Source organism: Oenanthe melanoleuca, chromosome 2, assembly GCF_029582105.1.
Source record: "Oenanthe melanoleuca isolate GR-GAL-2019-014 chromosome 2, OMel1.0, whole genome shotgun sequence".
Taxonomy (NCBI): Eukaryota; Metazoa; Chordata; class Aves; order Passeriformes; family Muscicapidae; genus Oenanthe; species Oenanthe melanoleuca.
Window position 1 is genome coordinate 5,527,219 of NC_079335.1, and position 22,384 is coordinate 5,549,602.

The 22,384-nt window shown below is 43.6% G+C and overlaps 1 protein-coding gene across 1 annotated transcript in view; it reads left to right on the forward strand.

Moving 5' to 3' along the window:
* COL22A1 (collagen type XXII alpha 1 chain) overlaps window positions 1-19,816 on the forward strand; it is a 218,091-nt gene extending 198,275 nt beyond the window's left edge. Inside the window, exons 52-64 of the mRNA XM_056485694.1 lie at window positions 807-860; window positions 1,445-1,489; window positions 2,413-2,466; window positions 3,487-3,540; window positions 5,203-5,256; window positions 7,644-7,715; window positions 9,467-9,502; window positions 10,415-10,459; window positions 10,742-10,921; window positions 14,550-14,616; window positions 16,449-16,631; window positions 16,983-17,060; window positions 18,003-19,816. Of these exons, the coding sequence (XP_056341669.1) occupies window positions 807-860; window positions 1,445-1,489; window positions 2,413-2,466; window positions 3,487-3,540; window positions 5,203-5,256; window positions 7,644-7,715; window positions 9,467-9,502; window positions 10,415-10,459; window positions 10,742-10,921; window positions 14,550-14,616; window positions 16,449-16,631; window positions 16,983-17,060; window positions 18,003-18,190 (1,110 nt within the window). The 3' untranslated portion in view covers window positions 18,191-19,816. The remainder of the gene's footprint in view (window positions 1-806; window positions 861-1,444; window positions 1,490-2,412; window positions 2,467-3,486; window positions 3,541-5,202; window positions 5,257-7,643; window positions 7,716-9,466; window positions 9,503-10,414; window positions 10,460-10,741; window positions 10,922-14,549; window positions 14,617-16,448; window positions 16,632-16,982; window positions 17,061-18,002) is intronic.
* The last annotated feature ends 2,568 nt before the right edge of the window (window positions 19,817-22,384 follow it).

The window sequence follows — 22,384 nt, forward strand, 5'->3', positions numbered from 1 at the left end:
TAAAACTTCGTGACTCCACTTTTACAGCTGTCTTAAACACTGCAGAGAAAGAAGGTTGTCTTGTAACATTAAACCTAGTGATCCATCCTTTTGATAGAAGTTTATGGGGCATAAAAAGTTTAGAGGAGGAGTCTTTAAAGAAGCTTTTTTCTGGATTGCTTTGAAACAGCTCTGTTGGCCAGAATTAGAGAGTTTATATTTGATTTTCTGTACTTAGTCTATACTTGCATTGGCTGAGGGGAAAAAAGCTGAGCCATGAAGTTGTCAGCTAAAAGGCAATGTTAGTAAATTTGGCAGTGAATGTTATTTCTTGCAACTGTGTGTGTTACATGAAGAATGTGCTTCAGGTATCAGGCATTGCCAGCCTCTTTCTGTGACTTGTCAAGTGGGACTTGGTTGTTCTGGGAACAGCCAAGTTCCCAGGCATTAGGACAACTGCTAAGTAGAGGAGTTCCTGTCACAGAAGCTGCAGATAGTTTGTGTTTGCACCAAACCACTCCATTTCTATGTGCAGATGCTTTTTTGCATGTGCTGCTTAGGTGTTGGTGCAGCTCTGACACTGCAAATGTGCAGCAGTCCAGAGCTGTGAAATACCTCAGGACCTCGGAGTGTGGTGACAGTGCAGGTTGAGGTGTTTGGGAATGTCTGTCACTGCTGTTCTCCTTGCAAACTCAGACTCTGCTGGACAAACCCTGGGCACTCAAAGTTCTCAGTGGTGTTATGTCTAAGGGAGAGGAGTGGGAAGTTTTCAGCAGCAGTGAGATGGATCTGGCTGTCTCTAACATGAGCATTATTGTTTCCCACAGGGAAAGCCTGGAGAACAAGGGCTCCCAGGCCGGGAGGGAGCCAGAGGATTGCCGGTGGGTGCTCTGCAGGGTTCCACCTCAACCCTGTCCTGCAGCCAGGGAGCATTTCTTGGGCAAGTGGGGCTCTTCACTGATGCAAATAGATAACCAGTCATGGCATTGTGACAAAATAAAATACATAAACAAACAACAAAAATAGAACACAGACATTTCTGAATCCTTCACACATGGAGAAGAGTAAATCCCTTGTCCAGAAATTAAAGCATGTAACCTCGTGACACCCCTCCACCAGGTCACAGCTGTAGCCCTTGTGTTCTGTTACACATCCTCTGAAAGATGGGGACAGTAAAGTCTAGGGTTAAATAATATACTGGCTGGACACAGCAGGGATATACAGACCACAGCCTTAAGGAGCTATGGGAAGCTTTTCCTGTGATGCAGCCCTGCCTTATTACTCTTATTTACTCTTACTACTCTTATTACTCTTATTACACTGGGGCAGCTGCTCCATACTGACCAGTCCCTAGTAACTTTTGGCAAAACTGGAAAGGTTATTAAATAAACATTCAAGCTAGAGTTTTCTTAGTGTTTCCTGCATCAGAGTGATGGATAATTATTGATTTCATTCCCTTGTGTAGGGTTTCAAAGGACAGAGAGGAGATACAGGTCCCCCAGGTCCCCGGGTAAGTAACAGGTACCTCATGCACAATCCTTTGGAGAAAGATTGTGGGAGTTGAAGTTGCCCTTTCTGAAGCAGTAGGTAAAAATGATGACAGTGTTTCATGTGGCTGTTTTCAACTATGGGCCATATCTATGGCACAAAAATGACAGCAGCTGTCCTCAATCCCTCTGCTGAACTTCTGTTTCTGGGGAAGGTGAGGCAGCTGGTAGAGCTGCATCCTCTCATGCTCCCTTTGGTATAGTCCTTTGTCAAGAAGTCTCAAGGATGCCTCCATACCACATCCTTCTGGTAAAAATGCTGGCAAAGTGAGGACCCCTACTGTACTTTTTGGACAAGTACTAGCTTTCCTCCACAAATGCTGAAGACGTGCAAAAAGTTCAAGTACTAAACTTACAGAAAAGTGAATAGAAATCTCCTTTTGACTTAGTTGCCTGTGGGTCATAAAACCCAAACCTCAAGTCCTGCGTGAAAAGTTGTTCTGCACTCTGTGTGGAGCTCCTTGGTGTAAAAGGGGTAATACAAAACTGAATGTTCTTTAATCTAATTCATGCCTTTTTTACAGGAAAATAAAATTCTCTACTTGGAGAAGCTTATATGAAAAATCCAGTACTGGAGTTCCTCATCTCTTTCTCATTATAATGACTTCTGTATCATGAATGTGTCGGTTTGTTTTCAGTGCCTGCAGTAACAGTAGCAAATAATTTGCTGGAAAGCAGAGCAATGTCTTGTGCATCACTTACAGGAGATGTTTCTGAGTTATTTTTATAAGCTGCATGTCATATAAGATGAACGAGGCTCTTGTTGGCTTTAAAGTTTTCTCTGAGCTCAGTCACACATTGCAGAAACCCCATACTACATATAGGGGTGATACTGGTCTGAATTTGACCTTGAGCTGATCTCTCTTCCTTTTTTGCTGAATTTCAGGGGGAGCCAGGTGTGATGGGTCCTGCTGGTCGTGAGGGGCCACCAGGGAAGGATGTAAGTGCACCATTTTGAGCAGAAATGAATCTCCTTCTCCCTGACAAATGAAAATTTTAATTCACAGTGACCCTGATCTGAAACAGCTGCAGAAACTTCAGTGAAGGGTGAATTACTGCAGGGAATGATTTGTGCAAAGATCATTAGGGGAAACAAAGAATTAGAGGACCTTTGTCACTGCTCATCTGCTGGCACAAAAATATCAGATATATCTTTGGATAAGCAGAGAAAGCAGCACTGTGTGAAACCCAGGCTGTGCTTGGTAGCCATGGACCCATCTCTGGCACCCATCTCTGAGCAGTGCTTCACTCTGCAGGTCCCACCAGGCCAGGCTCTGTCACGCTTCCTCTGCCACAGCTCTACCTGACTGAGTGTATTGCTCCACTGAAGTCTGTGAAATGCCTATGGAATAAGTTGCTGCAGCTCAGAGGAAAGAAAGATGGTACAAACAGTCTCTCTGGCATAATTAGTGTCAAGTGCAGTCACATAACAAAGTCCTGGGAGGTGCAGCTGACGTGGGATGCTGCAGCAGCTGCTGAGCAATGTTCCAAGCAGCTGATGTGCCACTGCCATGGGAGCTGGAGAAGTGGCTTCTCATGTGCACCCCTCTGTGTCACTGGAAACTGGTGTGCTGTAAATGGTACCCTACAAAGCAAAATGTAAGGCAGACCAAAAGGAACCCCTCAGAGGAGATGGAAGCAACTCTGAAGCCTCCCTAGAGAGAGAATAGACTTGTCAGTTCTGGAGAAATTTCAGTTAATGCAGCTTTAAAATAATCTGATAATAACCTGATAGAAGTGGTTTCTGCCTGTAATCAGGCATCATTTAGTGGTAAGTGTTTAAAATTCAAGGGGTTGGTTTTCCTCATAAATAACTGAAAGGGGGCAATGAGACTCCTTTACTCCTGTTTCCCCCAATATGTGAGAGCAGTGTATTTTAGCAGGAGCATTTTAAAATGTTTGTTCACTTGCCTCCATGTCAGACCTTTCTCACTCACCAGAATCCTTTTCTTCCTTTCAGGGTGATCCTGGTCCCATGGGACCACAGGGCCCTCGAGGACTCCGAGGGCAGCCAGTGAGTTTTCTCTCATTTCTAGAGCTCCATAGTAGTTCATGGAATGGTTTGGATTGGAAGGAATGCTAAAGATCATGTAGTTCTAACCCCTTGCCATGGAAAGGGATGCCACCCACTAGAGCAGCTTGCTCAGACTCCCATCCAGCCCAGCCTTGAAAACTTCCAGGAATGGGGCATTGTGTGTGGTGGGAATGTTCTGCAGTCCAGAACTCTGGCTTGAAAGAAGAGAGTTTAGGAAGACTCAGATAATGTTTGATTCAAACACTTTGCCCTTCAGAAATTAGATTGATATTGCTAGAAACTGATAAAAACTTGTAATAGTGCAAGGGACTGGTGGTTGCTGACTCTGTGGGAAGAACAGTTCAATGGATTCTGTCAGGACTGCAGAGTCAGAAATACTCATATTTCAGTCCTGCCTCTGGGATCCTACTCACTTCTCACATGGTCTCAGTTTTCAAAGGCAGACACTCACTGTGGGTGCCCAGGCTGAGTTATGTGGGGTCCAGTTGTGATACTATTCACCTGTACTATTTTATTACAGCTTCAGTAGAGAAATAGAGACCTAGCTGACATTTCAAAAAGTCTCATTTGGGATGACTCAGGAATTACTTTTATTAATTTCATGGGGTTTAAAATTCTGTCATAGAAATTAATCCTTATCAAATCTGAATTGACATCTGTGTTGCTGAACTGAGGCACATCTTTAGTGTGCTGCAATGAGTGAGTTCCTTTCCTTCTTGGAAGACCTGGTAGTGAAACAGATTCTACAGCATGATCGGGGAAAATATGCTGACTCAGCAAAGCCAGGAGTTGGAGCAGCAGGTCCCTCCAAACTGGGTGGGTTGAAGTTTAGATTAGACTGCAAGAACATATGGAGACCTCCATGCTCTACCTCATACTTTATCTCATTATTCCTGAACTGTTGGCATCACTCAATATCATGTCATGCCCCTGCAGAACACTAGCAATGAGTGAAAATATTTGGAGAGGGAGACATTCCTCTTGTTCCTCTTGTTCTTCCTCTTTATTTCTTATCTAAAAAGGAGTGTGAGGCATGATTTTAAATATTGACAGTACAATGGCTGGTCTTTATGGTGAACTCCAATCCAGGGGAAAACATCTCTGCAAGCTAAGTTGAGAGGAGTGTAAAAATTCATCTCACCAAACTTTGTGGATGATTAGCTCAGCTGCTTTTTTAAGGAACTGTGAGAAGCAGGTCTTTTAAAGGATGATTTGGCTCATTCTGAATTGTCTGGTGTCAGGTAAGTATCAAGTTTTAGAACAAGTGTTTCTCTCCATTCCCCAAAAAAGGGGAAGCCTGAGATGGTTAAAAAGTGTCTTGTCTGAACAGAGGTGACTTGGAGCAGCCAGAGGAGGTGGCTCCATGCATCCAGAAGGATTATATGATAAGGACAAGGGTGAAGGAAAGGAGAAGCAGAAGAAATGCTGGTTTGGTCCTTCTCAGGCCTGTGGATTTGGGTCCACATAGCAATTTTTTTCCTGAGATCAGGGATTCAGAAGCTGTGAGGTCAATTGGAAATAAGATACTTTACAGTCTGTCAGTAGAGGAGACTGAGCAATGCTAAAGAAATCCCTCCTGGTGTAGGTGTAGCTGAATATTTCTAGTTTTAGCATCACTAATCTTTTTTTCTTTTGACACAGGGCAAGAATGGAGTGCCTGGATCTGCAGGAGAACCTGGCCCAGCTGGTATCCCAGTAAGTACCTCAAAGGGAAACTCATGCAGCCAGGAGAGGTGACTGATGAAGTGTAGGTGGAGTGGATTATGTGTAGCTGAAGTTTCCATGTCTGAAGATGGGTGATCTGAAAATCACTGGCTGGCCACAGCTTTGAAGGGGGCTTGGCTATGTTCCTAGAATTGAGATGCTAGCTGGGTCATCACTTTTCCCAGTGAAAGTTAAGTGCTCACAGCAAATGGAAATGATTGATTGCCTAGCATGAGAAAAAGATTGGCATGCCTCATCTTGAGCAGTAGATTTAATTTTGCCAAGCAGAGAGCGTGCAGCCAGCAGAGAGTTGTCACAAGGAAGGAGAGGGCCTCAGGGAGCTGGCAGGCTGCCATGAGGAATAGTGGCAGCAGAAAAATCCTCACGGGCACTTGAGGGAAGAGCAGTAAACCAGGATCAGGAAGCACAATGAAACTCCCCTGCAGCCATCCTGTGGGGAAGAACAGCTTGGAAATGAAGAGCTGTAAGAAGGACAGTGAGGAGCTGGTGGTTTGGTTGGTTTTTTGTGTTTTCCCCTCTGTTCTGCTGCTGAAAATCACTCAGAATTCAGCAAATCCATGCAAATATTGCCCTTGTGCCCAGTAGCATCCAGTGCAATACAGGACTCCTCCCTCTCTTTGCCCATGGAGACAGTACAGCTTGCTGGACTGTGGGATTAACAGGAAAATAAAGGCACAGCAGGAGGAATGTGAAAAGCTACAGCAGAACTTCACTCTTTGTGACCCTTGCAAAGTCATAAAGCCACCCCAGCCTCACCACAGACTTGTGCCCTGAGCAAGCATCTGCAGGGATGTCTCAGAGAAGCAAATACCACCTTTCTGTGTGGGGAGGACAGGGTGGTGCAGCCTGACAGCCTTTCTGCATCACAAAAATAAGTGCTACAGGCTTTTTGTCCTTGGCATAAGCTCTTACCTTCCTGGGACTGCTGTCATTGCTTCTTGCCCCATGGATCCTTGCTCTTGCCTTTTCAAACTTCTTTTCATTGTACCCACCCCTGTTCCCAGTTCCTATCACTGCTTTTTTACCTTCTGGGTCTTTATCAGGTCACTGTGGCTTTGGGATGCCTTGTGAATGCCAAGTGGGGATTATTATTTTAATCATCATAGTGTTATCACAGTACCTATATGATGTGACCCAGGGACTCACAGGCAGCTTCCTGCACAAACAGCACAACAGCAGCCTTTGCTCCAGAGGATTTTGAGTCCAAAAATAACATAGGAGATTGAAAAAGGATAAAGTCAGATGGATGAGGAAGGGGAAACAATGAGACAGTGTTGGTCAGCAGAACAGACAGTCATGTCATCATTATCTTTCTCTGTCATTAAAATGAATCCTCTCCTTTTTATAAAGGTTATTATGGGAAGTGTCTCCTTGTGCTGTACATAAATCCATTTATTTTGAGATGCACTAATTTCCTTCACAGTGTGGTGTGACAAGCCAATATTTTATATTCCTATTTTGAAAAAAGGGAAGGTGAGGAAGTTTATCATGGCAATAAGGATGGGGTTTTTTTTTCCACCTTCACCATTACTGACTTGTAATCACAAGGTAAAACCTGCCAAGAGCCTTCTCCTTTTGCATTTTCTGTTTGCCAGTGCCCATCACAATTCACACTTGCTCATGTTTAAGCCCACACACAGTCCAGCCCCTGAAGTCTCCAGGGCAAGTTGCACACCCCAAATCCATGTGCTTTGTGCCTGTCAGGCTCATTGGTGCTCACTTGGCATGAGTTTTACTCTAAGAAGAAAAAGGGGTAAGTTCTGAGTAAAAAAAAAGTAGGGGACAAAGTTCTGAAACTAAAGGTTAAACTAAGATTTAAAACCACATCAGAAGTGTGCATGAAAAGTTCTGTATCAGGAACTGTCATTTCAACTGCCCTGATCTGCAAGGAAAAAGAGACAGGTTAACAGAATATCACAAGAGATAAGTGAGAGACAGATACTTTATAAATCAAACCTGGCAATAAAGGCAAAGGAGAAGCCCTGTAGCTGCCTGTTGGTTGTATTCCTGGATTGGAGCAGTATGACCACCTGCACTGTTTCCCTGTCATCACCCACCACAGCATTCCACTCTCAACACCTTTATAAACAATGTGACACCACAACCATAGAACACACCTCCTGTCCCTCCCATCATTGTCCCCTCCTTTTCATCTTCTCCCAGGGACCCTGCATAGCTTATTATAAGGCAACCACAGTGCCTGCAACTGCTTTCCTGAAATACTTTGTTCTTCCTTGTCAGTGCTGGGAGTCCTGCTGCTAAAGTGAAATTTCCCAGTTCCAGTTCTCTAAATGAATGCTCTGGGACAGAGGTGTTGGGGAAAGGTCTGCTACTGTCTGTCTCATTTCTATCCTAAGGGTCCCAAGGGAAATAAAGGAGAAACTGGCAGTCCAGGACTCCCTGGCTTTATAGGACCCAGAGGACCACCTGTAAGTATGTCTGGGGATGGATTAGATCCTCTCTTTACCTGATTTTAAATGTTAGACAGGAGATGGGACATGGTCATCTTCAGTTAGGTAAAAAAAGAAGAAAAAACCCATAAGCAGGAGATCTGGCAAATCCAGAAGCTGTATAATTTTGCTTCCAAAGGAAACTGGACTGAAAAAATAGCATTTTTCATATGGGTGAAAAACCATAATTTCATGTATGGAGCTGGTACCAGTCATCCCTGATAATGTGTATATTAATCAGACTGCTTCAATAGTCTTCTTAATACAAGTATGGGGTATTTAATTCTCAGACTACACCTCTGCATGAAACTTTGATGGACTAAACAGGGAGATTGTGAGTGCTGAGAATAATACAGGTATTTCTGATATTTGCTATTCTGAGGGAAATTCCTTTGTTGCCAGCAACAGAGGTACATTGCAATTAAAGCATTCATAAAATTCCCAAAGTGATCTAAAATAATAAATAATAAACCTATACCCATGACAATATAGCCTCAGAATCCAATATCTTTAGACCTTTCAAGGTGAGTAAAAGATGTAAATTCCACTGGAAGGATGGAAAAGTGAATGCTAGGTAATTTTTTTATTTCTAGATTTGTTGTGACAAAAAATGAAATTTAAAGATTTTTGTGTTTCTCTAGCAGAGCTGCATCTTCCACAGGATGGTTCTTTTTTCCTTCTGTATTTTTTAATATTTTGTTTTATAATTTGAAAGGGAGCTTTTGGATGAAAAGAGAAGAAAGAAATATTTCTAATTAATTTTAAGCAGCAAACATGTGACCATTTAAAACTGAAGTGGCCCTAAGGAAAACTCAAGTGAATTTAATGCAGCCTAATTTGAATCACACATCTCTGATCAATTCCATTCCTCATGGACACGTTATGGATGCTAACACATGTTATGTTTCCAGGGGAAAATACCACCTGCATGCATGTTATAGAGATGATCCTGTGTGTTGGCTGCAAACAGATTTAGAAAGATTATTTTTCCTATACATGATATGAGAAAGGCAAGGATTTGAGCAACAACTAATTTAATGTTCATTTTGCTTTATCTGCAGTTCAGGACAGCAGTTGTATTTCTTTTAATTGAAATACTAAAATGGAAACTATTGTCTAATTATCACATTATAAATGCAAAGAAAATAATTGAGATAGATATATATAAATAATTATACGAGGGTACTTATTCAAAATATTATTATTTAATATCATTCTGAAAGACAGGTGAGCATTAGGCTTAAAATTCCTTTATCCTCTGTATATGTTTTTCCAGCTGGTCTAATACAAGATGGTACTTCTGCCTACAAAATGTACTTCATTTACATCTTCAGACACTTCTGGGTATAATGCTGGTGCTCCTTAAGTTAAACAAGACCATATAAACTGTATGGAGCTTTGGGAATTGTTGGTAAGAAAGAGGAACAAAATGTATTGAAAGTAGGAACACACTTTTAGTGAAATATCTGCCCTCAGCTGGTTTGTTAGAAATTAATTCCTGGTATTTATGTTTACATGGGATGCAAATTCACTAAAAAATGCTTTCCAAATAGTAGGATGTGTCCATCCAGGAATGACCAATAGCAGTAGGATAAGGAAAAATCATGCAAACCTGCTACTGTGTAGAAGAAAACTTGTGTTGGTAATACAAAGCTAGACATGGTTATTAGGTGGAGTCTTTTTTCCAGCTCCTCCAGTATGATACTAAATCCACTTTCTGTGTGTCTTAGGGAGAGCCAGGAGAGAAAGGTCCTCCTGGAAAAGAGGTAAGTAAAATTCCCAGTTGTTTCAATATAGGGCTGGTGTCATGGGAAAAAAAAATCCTCAAGGGTGTTAGCCAGGGTTCCAACAAATTAGGTCTTTTTAGGTTATAAGGGATCTTAAATATCATCTATTTCCACCCACCCTACCAGAGGCAGAAACACCTTCCACTAGACCAAGTTGCACAGCACTCAATTCAACCTGACCTTGAACCATTCCAAGGATGGGACATTCACAACTCTGGGCAGCCTGCTCCAGTGCCTTACCACCCTCATAGTGAAAAATTTCTACCAAATACCACCCTCTCTGATTGTGAGGCCATTTCCTCTTATCACTACAGCCCCTGACAAAAATAATTAATCCCCATTTTTCCTATAAACCCCCTTTTACTACTGAAGGGACTCTAAGGTTCCCCCAGAACCTTCTCTCCTTCTGGCTGAACAATCCCAGCTCTCTCAGCCTGAATCCACAGCAGAGGTGCCCCAGCCCTCTGGGCATCTTTGTGGCCCCATCTGAACTTGCTCCAACAGGTTCATGACCTTGCTTGTATTCTGGCACCAGAACTAGACACAGCACTCCAGGTGGGGTCTCACCAAAGAGGAGGAGGGGGAGAATCACCTCCCTCAACCTGTTAGTCATGGTTTTTTCGTTTTGTTTTTTTGTTTGTTTGTTTGTTTTATTTCTTTTTTTGTTTGTTTGTTTGTTTGTTTTTGGTTTTAATTTCTTTGTTTGAGTTTTTGTTTGTTTATTTTTTTCTAATGTTGATAATTGAGATCAAAAGGGAAAACTCAGGAAACTGTGGAGTTCTTATGGAAATAAATTTTCCTGGGGTCACAGGAATCATTACAAAGGCATGTGTTTCATTATTTCCTCTTATTATGGATGGTTCTTTTATGTTTACCTTTATTTTGTTGCAGGGCACACCAGGGAAACAGGGTGCAATTGGCTCCAAAGGAGAGAGGGTAAATTGCAGAATATTACTAGTTATTTCATGGTGTTGAAATAAAGAGCTATTTTGAGTTAGGGGCTGGGGGCAGAGGTCATTTAAAACTGAAGCCAGTGTTTCCCAGTCTCCCAGGTCTCTCTTTAGTCATTCTCCATCACTGATAATTTGTGGATCATTTGTAGTGCACCAGATGTTGTACTCAGTGACTTTGCCAGCTCAGCTGTGAGCGTTTCTCTGTGTTTGGAAATCAGAAGTTTGCCTCTTATTTTGTGGTGGTAACGTCCTTCTTTTCACTTAGGGTGAGCCTGGCATCAAAGGTGAAAAAGGCCCTCGAGGAGAAAAAGGTCCTCCAGGTGATCCTGGGATACCTGGTCACAAGGGCCATCCAGGGCTGATGGGTCCCCACGGGCCTCCAGGGGACACTGGGCAAGTTGGACCTCCTGGGCCTCCAGGACAGCCAGGATTTCCAGGACCAAGGGTGAGGCTGCAGAGAAAGGCTCTGTACAGTAATTTTCCTGCCAGAGTACACTGAGGCTGACAGAAACTGGGGCAGGAGTGTGTTATAAGGGGAGGCAGTGCTTTTACCTCTTGATACCCATAAAGGGGAGCTGGAGCACATCTCAGGGAATCATGGCATCATAGAGTGGCTTGGGTTAGAAGAAACCTTAAAGAGCATCAAGTTCCAGCCCCCTGCCATGGACAGGAACACCTTCCACTCGACCAGGCTGCTCCTAGCTCTGTCCAGCCTGACCTTGGATACCTCCATGGATGGAAGTTGGGAAAGGCTTGTGGGGGTGTTGACTTGCACTTCAGGGGAGCTAAATAATCCAGACCCACAGTCAGCATGGTCAGTTGCTGAGACCTTTTTCCCCTAAATACCTAAATCAGGTCCTGTGATGGTGGCCATGGCACTGGAGTCTAAAAAAGATTCTTTCTATAAGGGCAGTAATGTGTAGCAAAGAGGACTAACACCTTCCTCTGCTTCTGGTTGTTAGGAGAGACAAAATGTTGAGCTGTGGAAAGGTCACTGCTCTATTCCTGGAAATCCTGTAGTCAGCTCATCAAAATTCATCAAATACTACTTTTGTTTCATATTCTCCCTCTTTTTTTTTTTTCCTCCCCCCTGCTGGGAAACAATCTCACTACTGAGAATATCTGAGAGTGGTTTATGTTGCAGAGTGAGAAAAACTTATCAACAGCAGTGAAGCCACTGTACCCATCCTGAGGATGGAGACCATCTCAGAGGAGAATAGAGAATAATCTCTGATGTAAAAGCTGACTAAATTTTAGACAAAGCATTTCTTTGTGTGTGAAATCAAGTGATAGTCATGGAAACTTAATTTAACTAATAGGTTAAAATTTGAAAAGATAATTTGTAAGCCTTTAAAGTATGCTCCATAATTATGTTTACTTACTGGGATATATACCAAGAGCCATCAAAAATGCTTAGTACTTCATGAGAAAATTGTTTCTTTTGTCACCAGCGACACATCTTTTTCTCATGCAAAATTTGTGTCAGGAAGGAGGCAGCAAATAGACCAACTCTGTACTTATCAGCAATGCTGTTGATTAAAAGCGAAATGTCACTTAGCTTTTTAATAAAATCTCATTTTTTAATGAAGAATAACTTCTGATTCAGAAGAGCTCTCTAGGTTTTCATAAATATAGAGGACACAAACTCCATCCTTGTATGTTAACAGAGGAAGTGTGAGGCAAAAGCAACACTTTTGCAAGCAGCTGATACACAAAAGAATGCAGTCTTTAGGTTGACCAGAAGTATCTTCAAAACTGACAGAAGAATCATTTTAGCCACAAAAAATGAAAAGCATATTTCAAGAAGAACATCTCACTTTCTGATTTATAAAAGAAAATATTTGATCCTACTGCTTGAAAATGGTTTACTGCTTAAATGTAGTTACAATTTTCTTTTGAGTTTTTGCAAAGGCAAGAGCCTGGCTACCCTAAAACCTTTTTTTAAAAATTAGTTACTTGGAAAGCCGCACTCTAAAAAGTTCTTCCACCTATCAAAAATGCTTTCATAATTTTTTAGTTGCATCATCCAGAGTCATTGTTCACATTACTTTGAGTTTTCACAGCTATTGCAGCAGTACAAAAACAACAGCAGCACAAATGGACTACGAGAAAGGATGAAAGATTCTGTGCCTTGGGGGCTGGGTAGGAGGCCAAGGCCAGGCAGCCACATCCCCTGTCTCCCTTCAACAGCCTGAAATCAGGCAAGAACTTGTACTGGTTTGGAAGAATAATGCATCTGCATAAACTGGCTTCTGTTTCCTGAGATAAGGTTTGTTGGCAGGGGATGCATCCAATACCACTGTTTTTAGCAAGTTGACAGCCAACATTAGAACCTTTGGGGCACATGTACATCTCTCTGTAAGGAAATGTGCCATGATGAAAAAGAACATGGGATCTCCACTGTGATCTGGTAGGGCAGAGATTCTCCTGATGTGCTTTCTACAACTTGTCCTACGAGTGCATAGGAAGGAGATTTCTAAAGGATGGAGATGGGAACAGTGCTGCACCCAGTGCCCTCAGACCAGGCTCCCTGCATAAACCACTGAGCCCATGGTTTGGCAGCAGCCTGGAAACTGAGAATGCTTTTGACTCTGTCTCCCACAGCACAGTCCTGGAAAATCCATCAGCCCAGGGCTTGTGCAGGGGCACTCTGCTGGGTTCAGGATGTCAGGATGGCCTTGTCCAGAGAGTGGTGGGAATGGTGTCCCATGCAGTTGGTGCCCTGTCACTGGCGGTGTCCCCTGTGCCCAGTCCTGTTCAGTGTCTGTCCTGCTGATGTGGGCGTGAGCATCGAGGGCACCTTCAGTAGTAAATTTGTGATGACACCAAGGTGGCTGAGAGTGTCTATGTGCTGGAGAGTAGGAAGGTTCTGCAGGGGCATGTGGACAGGCTGGATTGATGGTGTGAGTGCAGCAGGATGAGGTTCAAGAAGACCAAGGCATGGTCTTGCCCCTGTGTCCCAACAATGCCCTGCAGTGCCCCCGGCTGGGGGTGGAGTGGCTGCAAAGCTGCCCAGTGGGAACAGCCTGGGGGTGCTGGCCAACAGCAGCCAAATGTGAGCTGAGATGTGCCCAGGTGGGCAAGGTGGCCAGTGGCCTCCTGTCCTTCTGTGTCAGCACTAGCATGGCCAGCAGGACCAGGGCAGGGATTGTCCCTCTGTGCTGGGCACTGGGGAGGGCACACCTTATATTCTGTGTCCAGTTTTGGGTTCCTTATTTGAGGAAGGACATTAAGGTTCTGGAGCAGTTCCAGAGAAGGGAACAGAGGTGGTGAAAAGTCTGGAGCCCAACTCCTGTGAAGAGTGAGGGTGGTGGTGTTGTTCATCTTGGAGAAAGGGAGGCTCAAGGGAGATTTTATTGCTCAGTAACTGCCTAAGAGAAAGATCTAACCACATGAGGTTCAGTCTCTTCTCCCAGACAGCTACTGATAGGACAAGAGGACATAGTCTAAAACTATGCCAGGGAGGTTTATTTTGGACACTATGAATAAATTCTTCACAGAAAGTATAATTAGATATTGGAATGGGGTGCCCAGGGAAGTGGTGGACATCACTGTCCCTGGAGAAGTTTAAGGAAAGACTCAGTGCCATGGTTTATTTGATATGGTGGTGTTCAGTCAAAGGCTGGACTTCATGATCTCAGAGGTCTTTTCCAGCCTAATTGATTCTGTGATTGTTTTAAGTCCCTTTACATTCCTCTTTTAGGCAGATTCTCCAGCCCTCTGTGACCTGCTGAGCGCTTTGTGGATGGCTTAGTTTGCACATTGTAGAACCAGAGTGTTTTGGGTTGAAGGGACCTTAAAGACCCACCCAGCATAAACAGGGATGCCACCCACTAGATGAGGCTGCTCCAAAGCCCACCCAACTTGCCTTGAACACTTCCAGGGCTGCTGCATCCACAGTTTCTCAGAGCAACCCATTTCTGTGCCTTACCACCCCCATGGTGAAGAATTTCTTCCTAACATCTAATCTAAATCATTCCTCTTTCAGTTAAAAACTGTTCCCCTTGTCCTATAACTATCTGATCCCTTGACTGTGGTTATCTACTCTCATCTCTGTGATTTTGACTCTTCAGGGAGAGCCCCCATCTCTAGAGACTTTGAGGAGACTCATCCAAGAGGAGTTATCCAAGCAGCTAGATGGTAAGCAAACAGTACCAAGAATCCAGAAGTTGGATCTAAGAATATGAATTATGCTTTGCATAACTGTGCTGGCACCTGAGCCTCTCCTCTTAAGCAAGGTAGTATTGCAGCAAGCTTGCTTGGAAGATGCATGAAATGAAACGTGTTTTACACACAGTTTCCCAGCAATAGCACAGCAAGTAATCAGAGTAGATTGTAAACTTTCTTTTGAGGTCCCAGCTGGAGAAGAAATGTTCCTGATTTTTGCCTGTGACTTTTGATACTCATCAGTATGAGAAGAGGGGCTGGAGGGGATATGGGCTGCTGTTTATCTCAAAGTATGTGAATTGCAGACCACTACTGGTCCCATTGACAGTGAGATGCAGAGCTGTAGTCCTCCCACAGCTCATGACCCCACTGGAACACAGCTGCAGGCATTTTATTCTAAAGATCACAGGTGAATGGGGTAATTATTTCTCAGTCTTCAGTATTTTCATACCAGTCTGAAAGCATTTAAGATCAATGAAAAGATGATAGAATGCTCTTCTCCCTCTCTTCTGTAAGATGTTTATGTGATGCTGAGTGTTTTATGAGCTCTCAGGGTTGTCATGGTGTAACCCCAGCCAGCAGCCAAGGCTCACACAGCTGCTCACTCATTCCCCCACCTGCAGGATCAGAGAGAATCAGAAGAGTAAAAGCTGAAAACTCATGGCTTGAGATAAAGACAGTTTAATAGGGAAAGCAAAAACTGTGCCCAGAAGCAAAACAAAGCAAGGAATTAATTCCATGCCTCCCATGGGCAGGCAGGGTTCTGCCATCTCCAGGAGAGCAGGGCCCCATCACAGGTAATGGTTACTTGGGAAGAAAAACACCATCACTGCAAATGTGCCCCCCTTCCTCCTTCCTTCCCTCCCTTTATATACTGAGCATGATGTCACATGGTCTGGAATATCCCTTTGGTCAGTTTGGGTCACCTGTTGTGGCTGTTTCTCTTCCCAACCTCCCCTGCTCCCCCAGGTTCCTCCCCAGTGTGGCCATGGAAAAGCAGAAAAGGCCTTGGCTCTGTGTATGCCCTGCTCAGCAATAACAAAAACATCTCTGTATTGTATTTATATTTGTATTTGTCATGATGTCACATGGTCTGGAATATTCCTTTGGTCAGTTTGGGTCACCTGTTCTGGCTGTTTCTCTCCACAATCTCCTCTGGTCCCCTAATTTCCTCCCCAGTGTGGCCATGGAAAAGCAGAAAAGGCCTTGGCTCTGTGTAGGCCCTGCTCAGCAATAACAAAAACATCTCTGTATTATCAACACAAATCCAAAACACAGCCCCATACCAGCCACTGGGAAGAAAATTAGCTCCACCCCAGCAAAACCAACATGGTTGTTCAGGGTCTTAGCACTGAAATGGTGGGCAGTGTGTACCTGCCTGGAACAGCCTGGAACAAGAAAAGCTTTCTCCCTACAGACCAGCCATGTAGCATCTCTGTGTAATAGAAGCAGTAGGAAAAGGCTCTCCTTTTCACATCAGCAGTGGTCCCAGTTTAACAGGGTGCCAACTAAAGGAAGGAATATTTCAGATTCTTGGAGAACAAGGAGCAGAGGATGACAGAAAAGTTTTTCATAAAGTATGAAATTTAAGAGAAATTTAAGGCTACCAGGAAATGAGATTTAAATAATTTAGAGAGGATCAGGGAGTCACAATCATGGATTATGGAGGGGACAAAAATGAGTGGCCCTGGAAAATTGATCTGTGATTGACAGTACTTGGACTTTACTGGGCCCCTGCTTCTGACTCTCCATCTCTTGGAGCATAGTCCTTCTAGTCTAACAAACTCATTTCCCTTTCTTCACAGCAAAGTTACCCTATATCCTGGCTCAGATACAGCCTGCACAGGTAAAAGCATCCCATGGCAGGCCAGGACCTCCTGGTCCCCCTGGGAAGGAAGGACTCCCAGGAAGAACTGGCCCTCCAGGAGAGCCTGGCCGGCCTGGGCAGACTGGGTCTGAAGGGCCACCTGGACCCATTGGTCCCAAAGGTGAGTGAAACTTGGTGTGTTGGGGCAGTCCAATAAAAGGATGTCCACTCCATTTTGGCATCCACCTTTCCTTTTAGTAGCTTATAAATTGTCCTCAAAATGCAGGTGTTGAACGTGACCTCAGTCTGTTGGACCAGAGGTGTTGGATATGACTGGTGTGTTCCACCTCTAGCAGAACTAGAGTGGGGCAAGTCTTCATTCCCACTAAATGTCCCCTCTCAGAGGATTGCCCACAATTAGGAACTGGTTTTACCAAATATATTGGCTTCAGTGTCAATGAAAGACATATAGTAGTGTTTAATTCTGTAGACCACTTTCATCAATTCATATTTTTTCTTTCCCCCTCTACAGGAGAAAGAGGAGCAAAGGGTGAGAAAGGAGACACTGGCATTGGCCAACGAGGGGAAATGGGTCCTCCAGGAATTCCAGGTGTGTTATCCAGAACACCCCACAAAACACATCACTTAGAGCCACTACCAGGACACAGATCTCTGTGAGAGATCTCTAGAGACATGATCAGGATGACATAAAAACAACATACAGGATTTCTGTAGGATGTGGCCCAAAGGGAAGAACTGTATCACTAACATCATATCTGGTCACCTTTATTTCCTCAGCCTGGTGAATGAGTACAATGAACCATCTCAGTTACACCTAAGTTAATTGACCTTTGGATCAAATCCAAAGTGAAGCTTTAATTATTAGATGCACTATGAAGTGTTTTCTCTGTCCTTGGAAGGATCTTCCTGTGACCAAACTGAACTCAGAGGTTCAGGCATTTTCAGATGTTATAAAAGGTCATATTGAACACCTGTGCCTTGGGGATACAGCTTCTGCTTTACTGTTACTGACAAAGCAGCAGCAAATACAGTTTGTCTGCATTCTGAAATTAGGAACCATTGATCAATTTTGCCTTCACTGCTTTCTTGGGGAAGGAACTATGAGAAGCCCTCATAACCCCATGGTCTGCATTTGGCAGACTGGCCTTGCATTACCTTCAAATAACAATGTGCCCACTATGCTCTGCACCAGTGAGTTATCTCCCCAGGCTGGCTCTTGCCTCCACTTTCCCATTCTCACCTCCTCTCTCTGAGGACTGTGTCATTAGCTGTCTCATGCAGCTCCAAGACTTCAGCAGGGAGATAGAGGAAGAGCAGCCATATCAGAGCTGAGCATCCCAAGGTTGCCGTAGGGAGTGGAAATCTTTATTTCAGAGAAGACACTCTGGTTATACCTTGATCCTAGCCAAGTCCAAACCTGTGGAAGCTGCTGTCTGCATCCCAGTTTGGCAGCAAAGCCATCTCCTGAGTTCTGCACGCTGGGGGTGTCACTCTGGTGCCTCTCACCAAGGGCATTTTGTTTCTTTTTCAGGCCTCCCAGGGGAGCCTGGCTATGCCAAAGATGGGATGCCAGGACCCCCTGGCCCTCCAGGTGAAGCTGGTGTGCCGGGTCTGGCAGGTGCCCAGGGCCCCCCAGGAGCCAGTGGACAGTGTGACCCCTCTCAGTGCGCTTACTATGCAAGCCTGGCTGCCCGGCCCCCCAATGTCAAAGGGCCATAGCCTGCAGGGAGCACCCCAGACTTGTTTTGAAAACTTGAATTCCTCACACCTGCCAAGAGCTCTCCAATGTCTTCAGCTGTGTTTCTTTTGCGGGAGGCCTTCTAAAGCCAACAAATGCTGCCGGTCGGTCAGATTATTTTTATGAATTATAATTATTATTATTATTATCTTTGATGTGATATGTGAACTTATTTTTTGTTTGTTTTCTCTAACATCAGGGCATATTAAAATGCTAAAAATAAGTGGGGTTTTTTTTCCTCTTTTGAAAAGCATATAATAGCAATGTCTTCCATGACTGTTTATGCAAAACCATTCCAATGCCAAATTTTTTATCTGTTATCTGATTGATTCTTTCCAAAGCTTTATCCCTCACCTTTCCAACTGAAATCAAATCCTGCAGCCTGGGGCATTAACTGTGACACACAGGCACAGGATTGTTGGTGCTATTTTGCCATCCACATGGAGGAGAGGAAGATAAAGTCATACCAAAGCTGGAAAAGATATGTCCAGTATATCCAACTCCCAATGGACAATTTTGAACAGCTGGTGTGTGCTTTCCAGAAGATCCCTGTTAAGTTTAATATTCTTCTGCTGATAAATGAATCAATATTCTATAGGAGCTACTTTTTCATGGAGTCATGTGGGATTTCATAGTAAAGGCCTAAAGGGATGACACAGAAGATCTAAACCTCTCTGTACCTGGAGAGTTTTCCAAGAGATGGAGCTTACTTACCTCTCTCAGGGAGATGCCTTTCCAAGGTTATCCTCTGTCAGGTCAAGGATGCCAAATCCCCTGTGCACTGTCAGCACATGCACAGCTCCCTACCACTGCTTCCCCCAAAAATCAGCCAGAGCAGCATAGAAAGTCCCCTGGTATTAACAACTCAGGAAGCTAACTGTGACCCAATTGACTGTTTTGGTTGATCCATTATGACAACAACTTAGCAAGTTGTGTTACTTAGAGGGCTGGTGCATAGTGCAGGCTGGTCTAGGAGGATGTTGGTCTTTGATGAAAGGATCAGAGCAAAGTGATGTTCAGAAACATGGGAGAAGTTGTGTTTGAGGGTGACAGCAACAAGCCAGACAGTGGCCTTTTCTCCTTATCAGCAAATTGCCAAAATCAACCTGAGAATTCAAAGACAATGTAGAAAGGGGATGGAGTCAGAAAAGACCTTCATGACAGGTAATTTGTGGGTTTAACCCTCTGACCAAGCCATGCCCACCCACTAAGTGCAGATCTGAGAAGTGATCAGGCCTTGGGTATGTGCCAGCCAGCAGAGCAGCTGCATTTTCAAACCTCTTCTGCACAAAGCAGTTTGTAGTGAGAGATGGGAGCAATGGACCTGACACAGGCACTAAGTGCTGAATGTGTTTGGGAATCTCATCTGCTCTTTTGGAGTCAGAAAGAGGCACCCTGCTCTGCTGACACATTCACCATATGGCATGGTGCTTCCAAACTGGCCAGCCCAAGCAGAAGCCACAGCTGTCAATAACCAGACCAGAATCAGACCCTGAGGCTAAAGCCCAGAGATAAGCATTTGCCAGCCTTGGAGTCTTTTCTCACCCAGTAGCAGATAAAATTTGCCTCTGCTTTACTGAAAAATGAAATTAAATAACAAGTACAAATGCCAGGGTTAAACAAAGTCTTTACTGTGTAGCTCTCAATGGTGCTATTTTTGCTATTTCCTATGCAAATAAACTCTTTGATTTGATTTTACTGTGTTTCTTGCTATGGAAAGACCAGTCAAAGTGAAAATACCATGAAGTGAAAAGCTTGCCACTTTTAAGTAATTCTCAATGGTATATCTGTTATTGTGCTGCATCTTGGGTTAGCTTGCTGGATTTTAGTATTAAGCAAATGTGCTGATCACATATTTAACAGAAACATATTTCTTAGTCCAGACTGAGATTTCATCTCTCCAGTGGTGAGGCAGAACAGGGTCTCTATTTGAGAGCATCTCCTAACATGGGATAAGACATTGTTTTGGGCAAACATGGTGGTAATGAATAAGTGTTATGGAGGTCAAACATGTTGACTGGGCCAGGCAAATGTGACATTTAATTCCTGTCATGATGATGATTCCTTTGTCTCTACAGGCTCTCTCTCATTGTGTGTCTGATGTGCCATGCATGTCATACAATTCAGTACATTCTAGTGCACCATGAGAGGGGGATATACATAGTGATGTTCTGTTAAACAAATTCAGAATAATTTGGGTTGGAAGGGAACTCTAAGGGTCGTCTAGTGCAATCCACAGCAGGTGAGACCAGTTGAAGGAGATGAAAGTGTTTTTGATAACCCTTTTCATTTGAACGACTGTGGGAGCCATTTCCAAGAGTCTATATTGGGAACACAAGGAACACACTTGCATCCTTAATAGCAATTGAAAAATCTGCATGAGTTAGACACAGACTACATTTCTGAGCATTTTCCACCCATAAAAGGGGACACAGCCTAATTCCCTTTGCTCCAGCACATTCCCTAGCATATGGCTATCTGTTCAGTCTGTTCCCACAGACACCCCAGACTGTCTCTGTGCCCTGAATTCCGTGGGTGCCATTTCCCTGCTTTTTCTTAAACCCTGTTTTCTCTCCAGCCAGTTAAATGACATTTACCAGGCAGAATCTGTCACTAGTGAGCAGAGTACAAGACATGAGCTGCAGACTCAGATCAAGACCCATGCTTGTACTCACCCAGATTTTAGTCATCAAAGGGAGGTTTCTATAGCTGCCACCTCTTACAGAAGCAAGCCCTGCAGGAATGTGCCTAAAAGGACACACAGGTAAGAAAGGAGGGTGTATTTGGAGGATTTCAAAAATTGCCACAGTTTTTGCTTCAGTCTGTTTGTATTTGCAGTCTTTGGAAAGGTGGCCTGAGATCACTTTCCAAAGTAGGTCTGCCATCTGGGAAGCCAGCAAACCTACAAGTACAGCCCTGGGCATGGTCAGAAGCTGCCCTCCAGAAAATGCAGGAGCCTCTGTGCCAGAGCAGGTGACTGTGTATTGTCTGTCCAGCACTCAGCAAGGTGAGCACACAGGCAGGAGGTGGCAGGTAGGGCAGGGACAGTGCTGGTGCCTCTCTCCTAACCACCTCTGAATAAAGTAAAGTTGTAGCTTTGGCATCTCAGTGTTCCTGTCTCTGCAACCAAGTGTGTGGTTAATCACCATACAGTCTATTCACTGAGTCTGGGAAGAGGCTGATTTTTTGTTGGATTTTGTTTTGGCCCTGTGGCAATGTACTGCTAAAATTGCATTAGAGACCCAGACAATATATTATTCAGATTTTTAAAAGGTACACATGGCAGTTATGGCACCACTGTCAGTTGCTCTTTTTTTCCTTTTTTTTTAAATCATGTGTAAATTACTGTAATTATAGCAAACAGACCATTATTTGATTCAATTTTTGCCTGTCAAATAAACAAATTACAAAGACAGAACAAAGCAATGGATTCTTTTGGGAAACATATTTTTTTGTGTTAAATTATTTAACAATTTCTACTTGTTTTGTAAACAGTTTTGAATTAGCTGCTTCTTTGAAGCTGCACCAAATGCCTGTAGGTTTGGTTTTTTTCTTTCCAGAGAGATAATAAAAATTCTGTGGCAGCTAAGCCCAAACTCTGTGCTCTGACCACAGAACTGGTTAGAAGACTAATGCAGATTTTACATTCTGGGCAATTATTTAAAAAAAAAAAAAAAAAAAAAAAAAAAAGCTTAAAAATTATATACAAAAAGCCAAAGCTGAAATAGAGTTTTCTTTTAGTTCAGTCTTTTAATGTGGAAACTGGCCAAGCTCTGCTCTGTTAAAGATTGCATTTGACAACTTCTGGAGCAGGACTTGGAGCCTAGGAATGGCTGAGTGTCATTATCCACAATATATGGGGCCAGAGCCACTGACAGTGGTATGATGTAGGACCTAGGGGAGCCTTTCCAGAGCTTCAGTGGGTGACCCCAGGGGAGAGCACATCAAATAAAGTAAAATGTCTCTGTCTGGGTACCTCAATCCCATGCTCAGTCTCTCACTGTGAGATTCAGAGTCACAGAACATAGAACCATAGAATATCCATACTTGGAATGGATCCACAAGGATCATCAAAGTCCAACTCCTTGACTTTAAGGAGTCAGGCTGTGCTTTGGTGGCTCCAATGAGAGTTGTAGAGCCTGGAGATCCATTCAGTTTATCCTAAAGTATTCAGC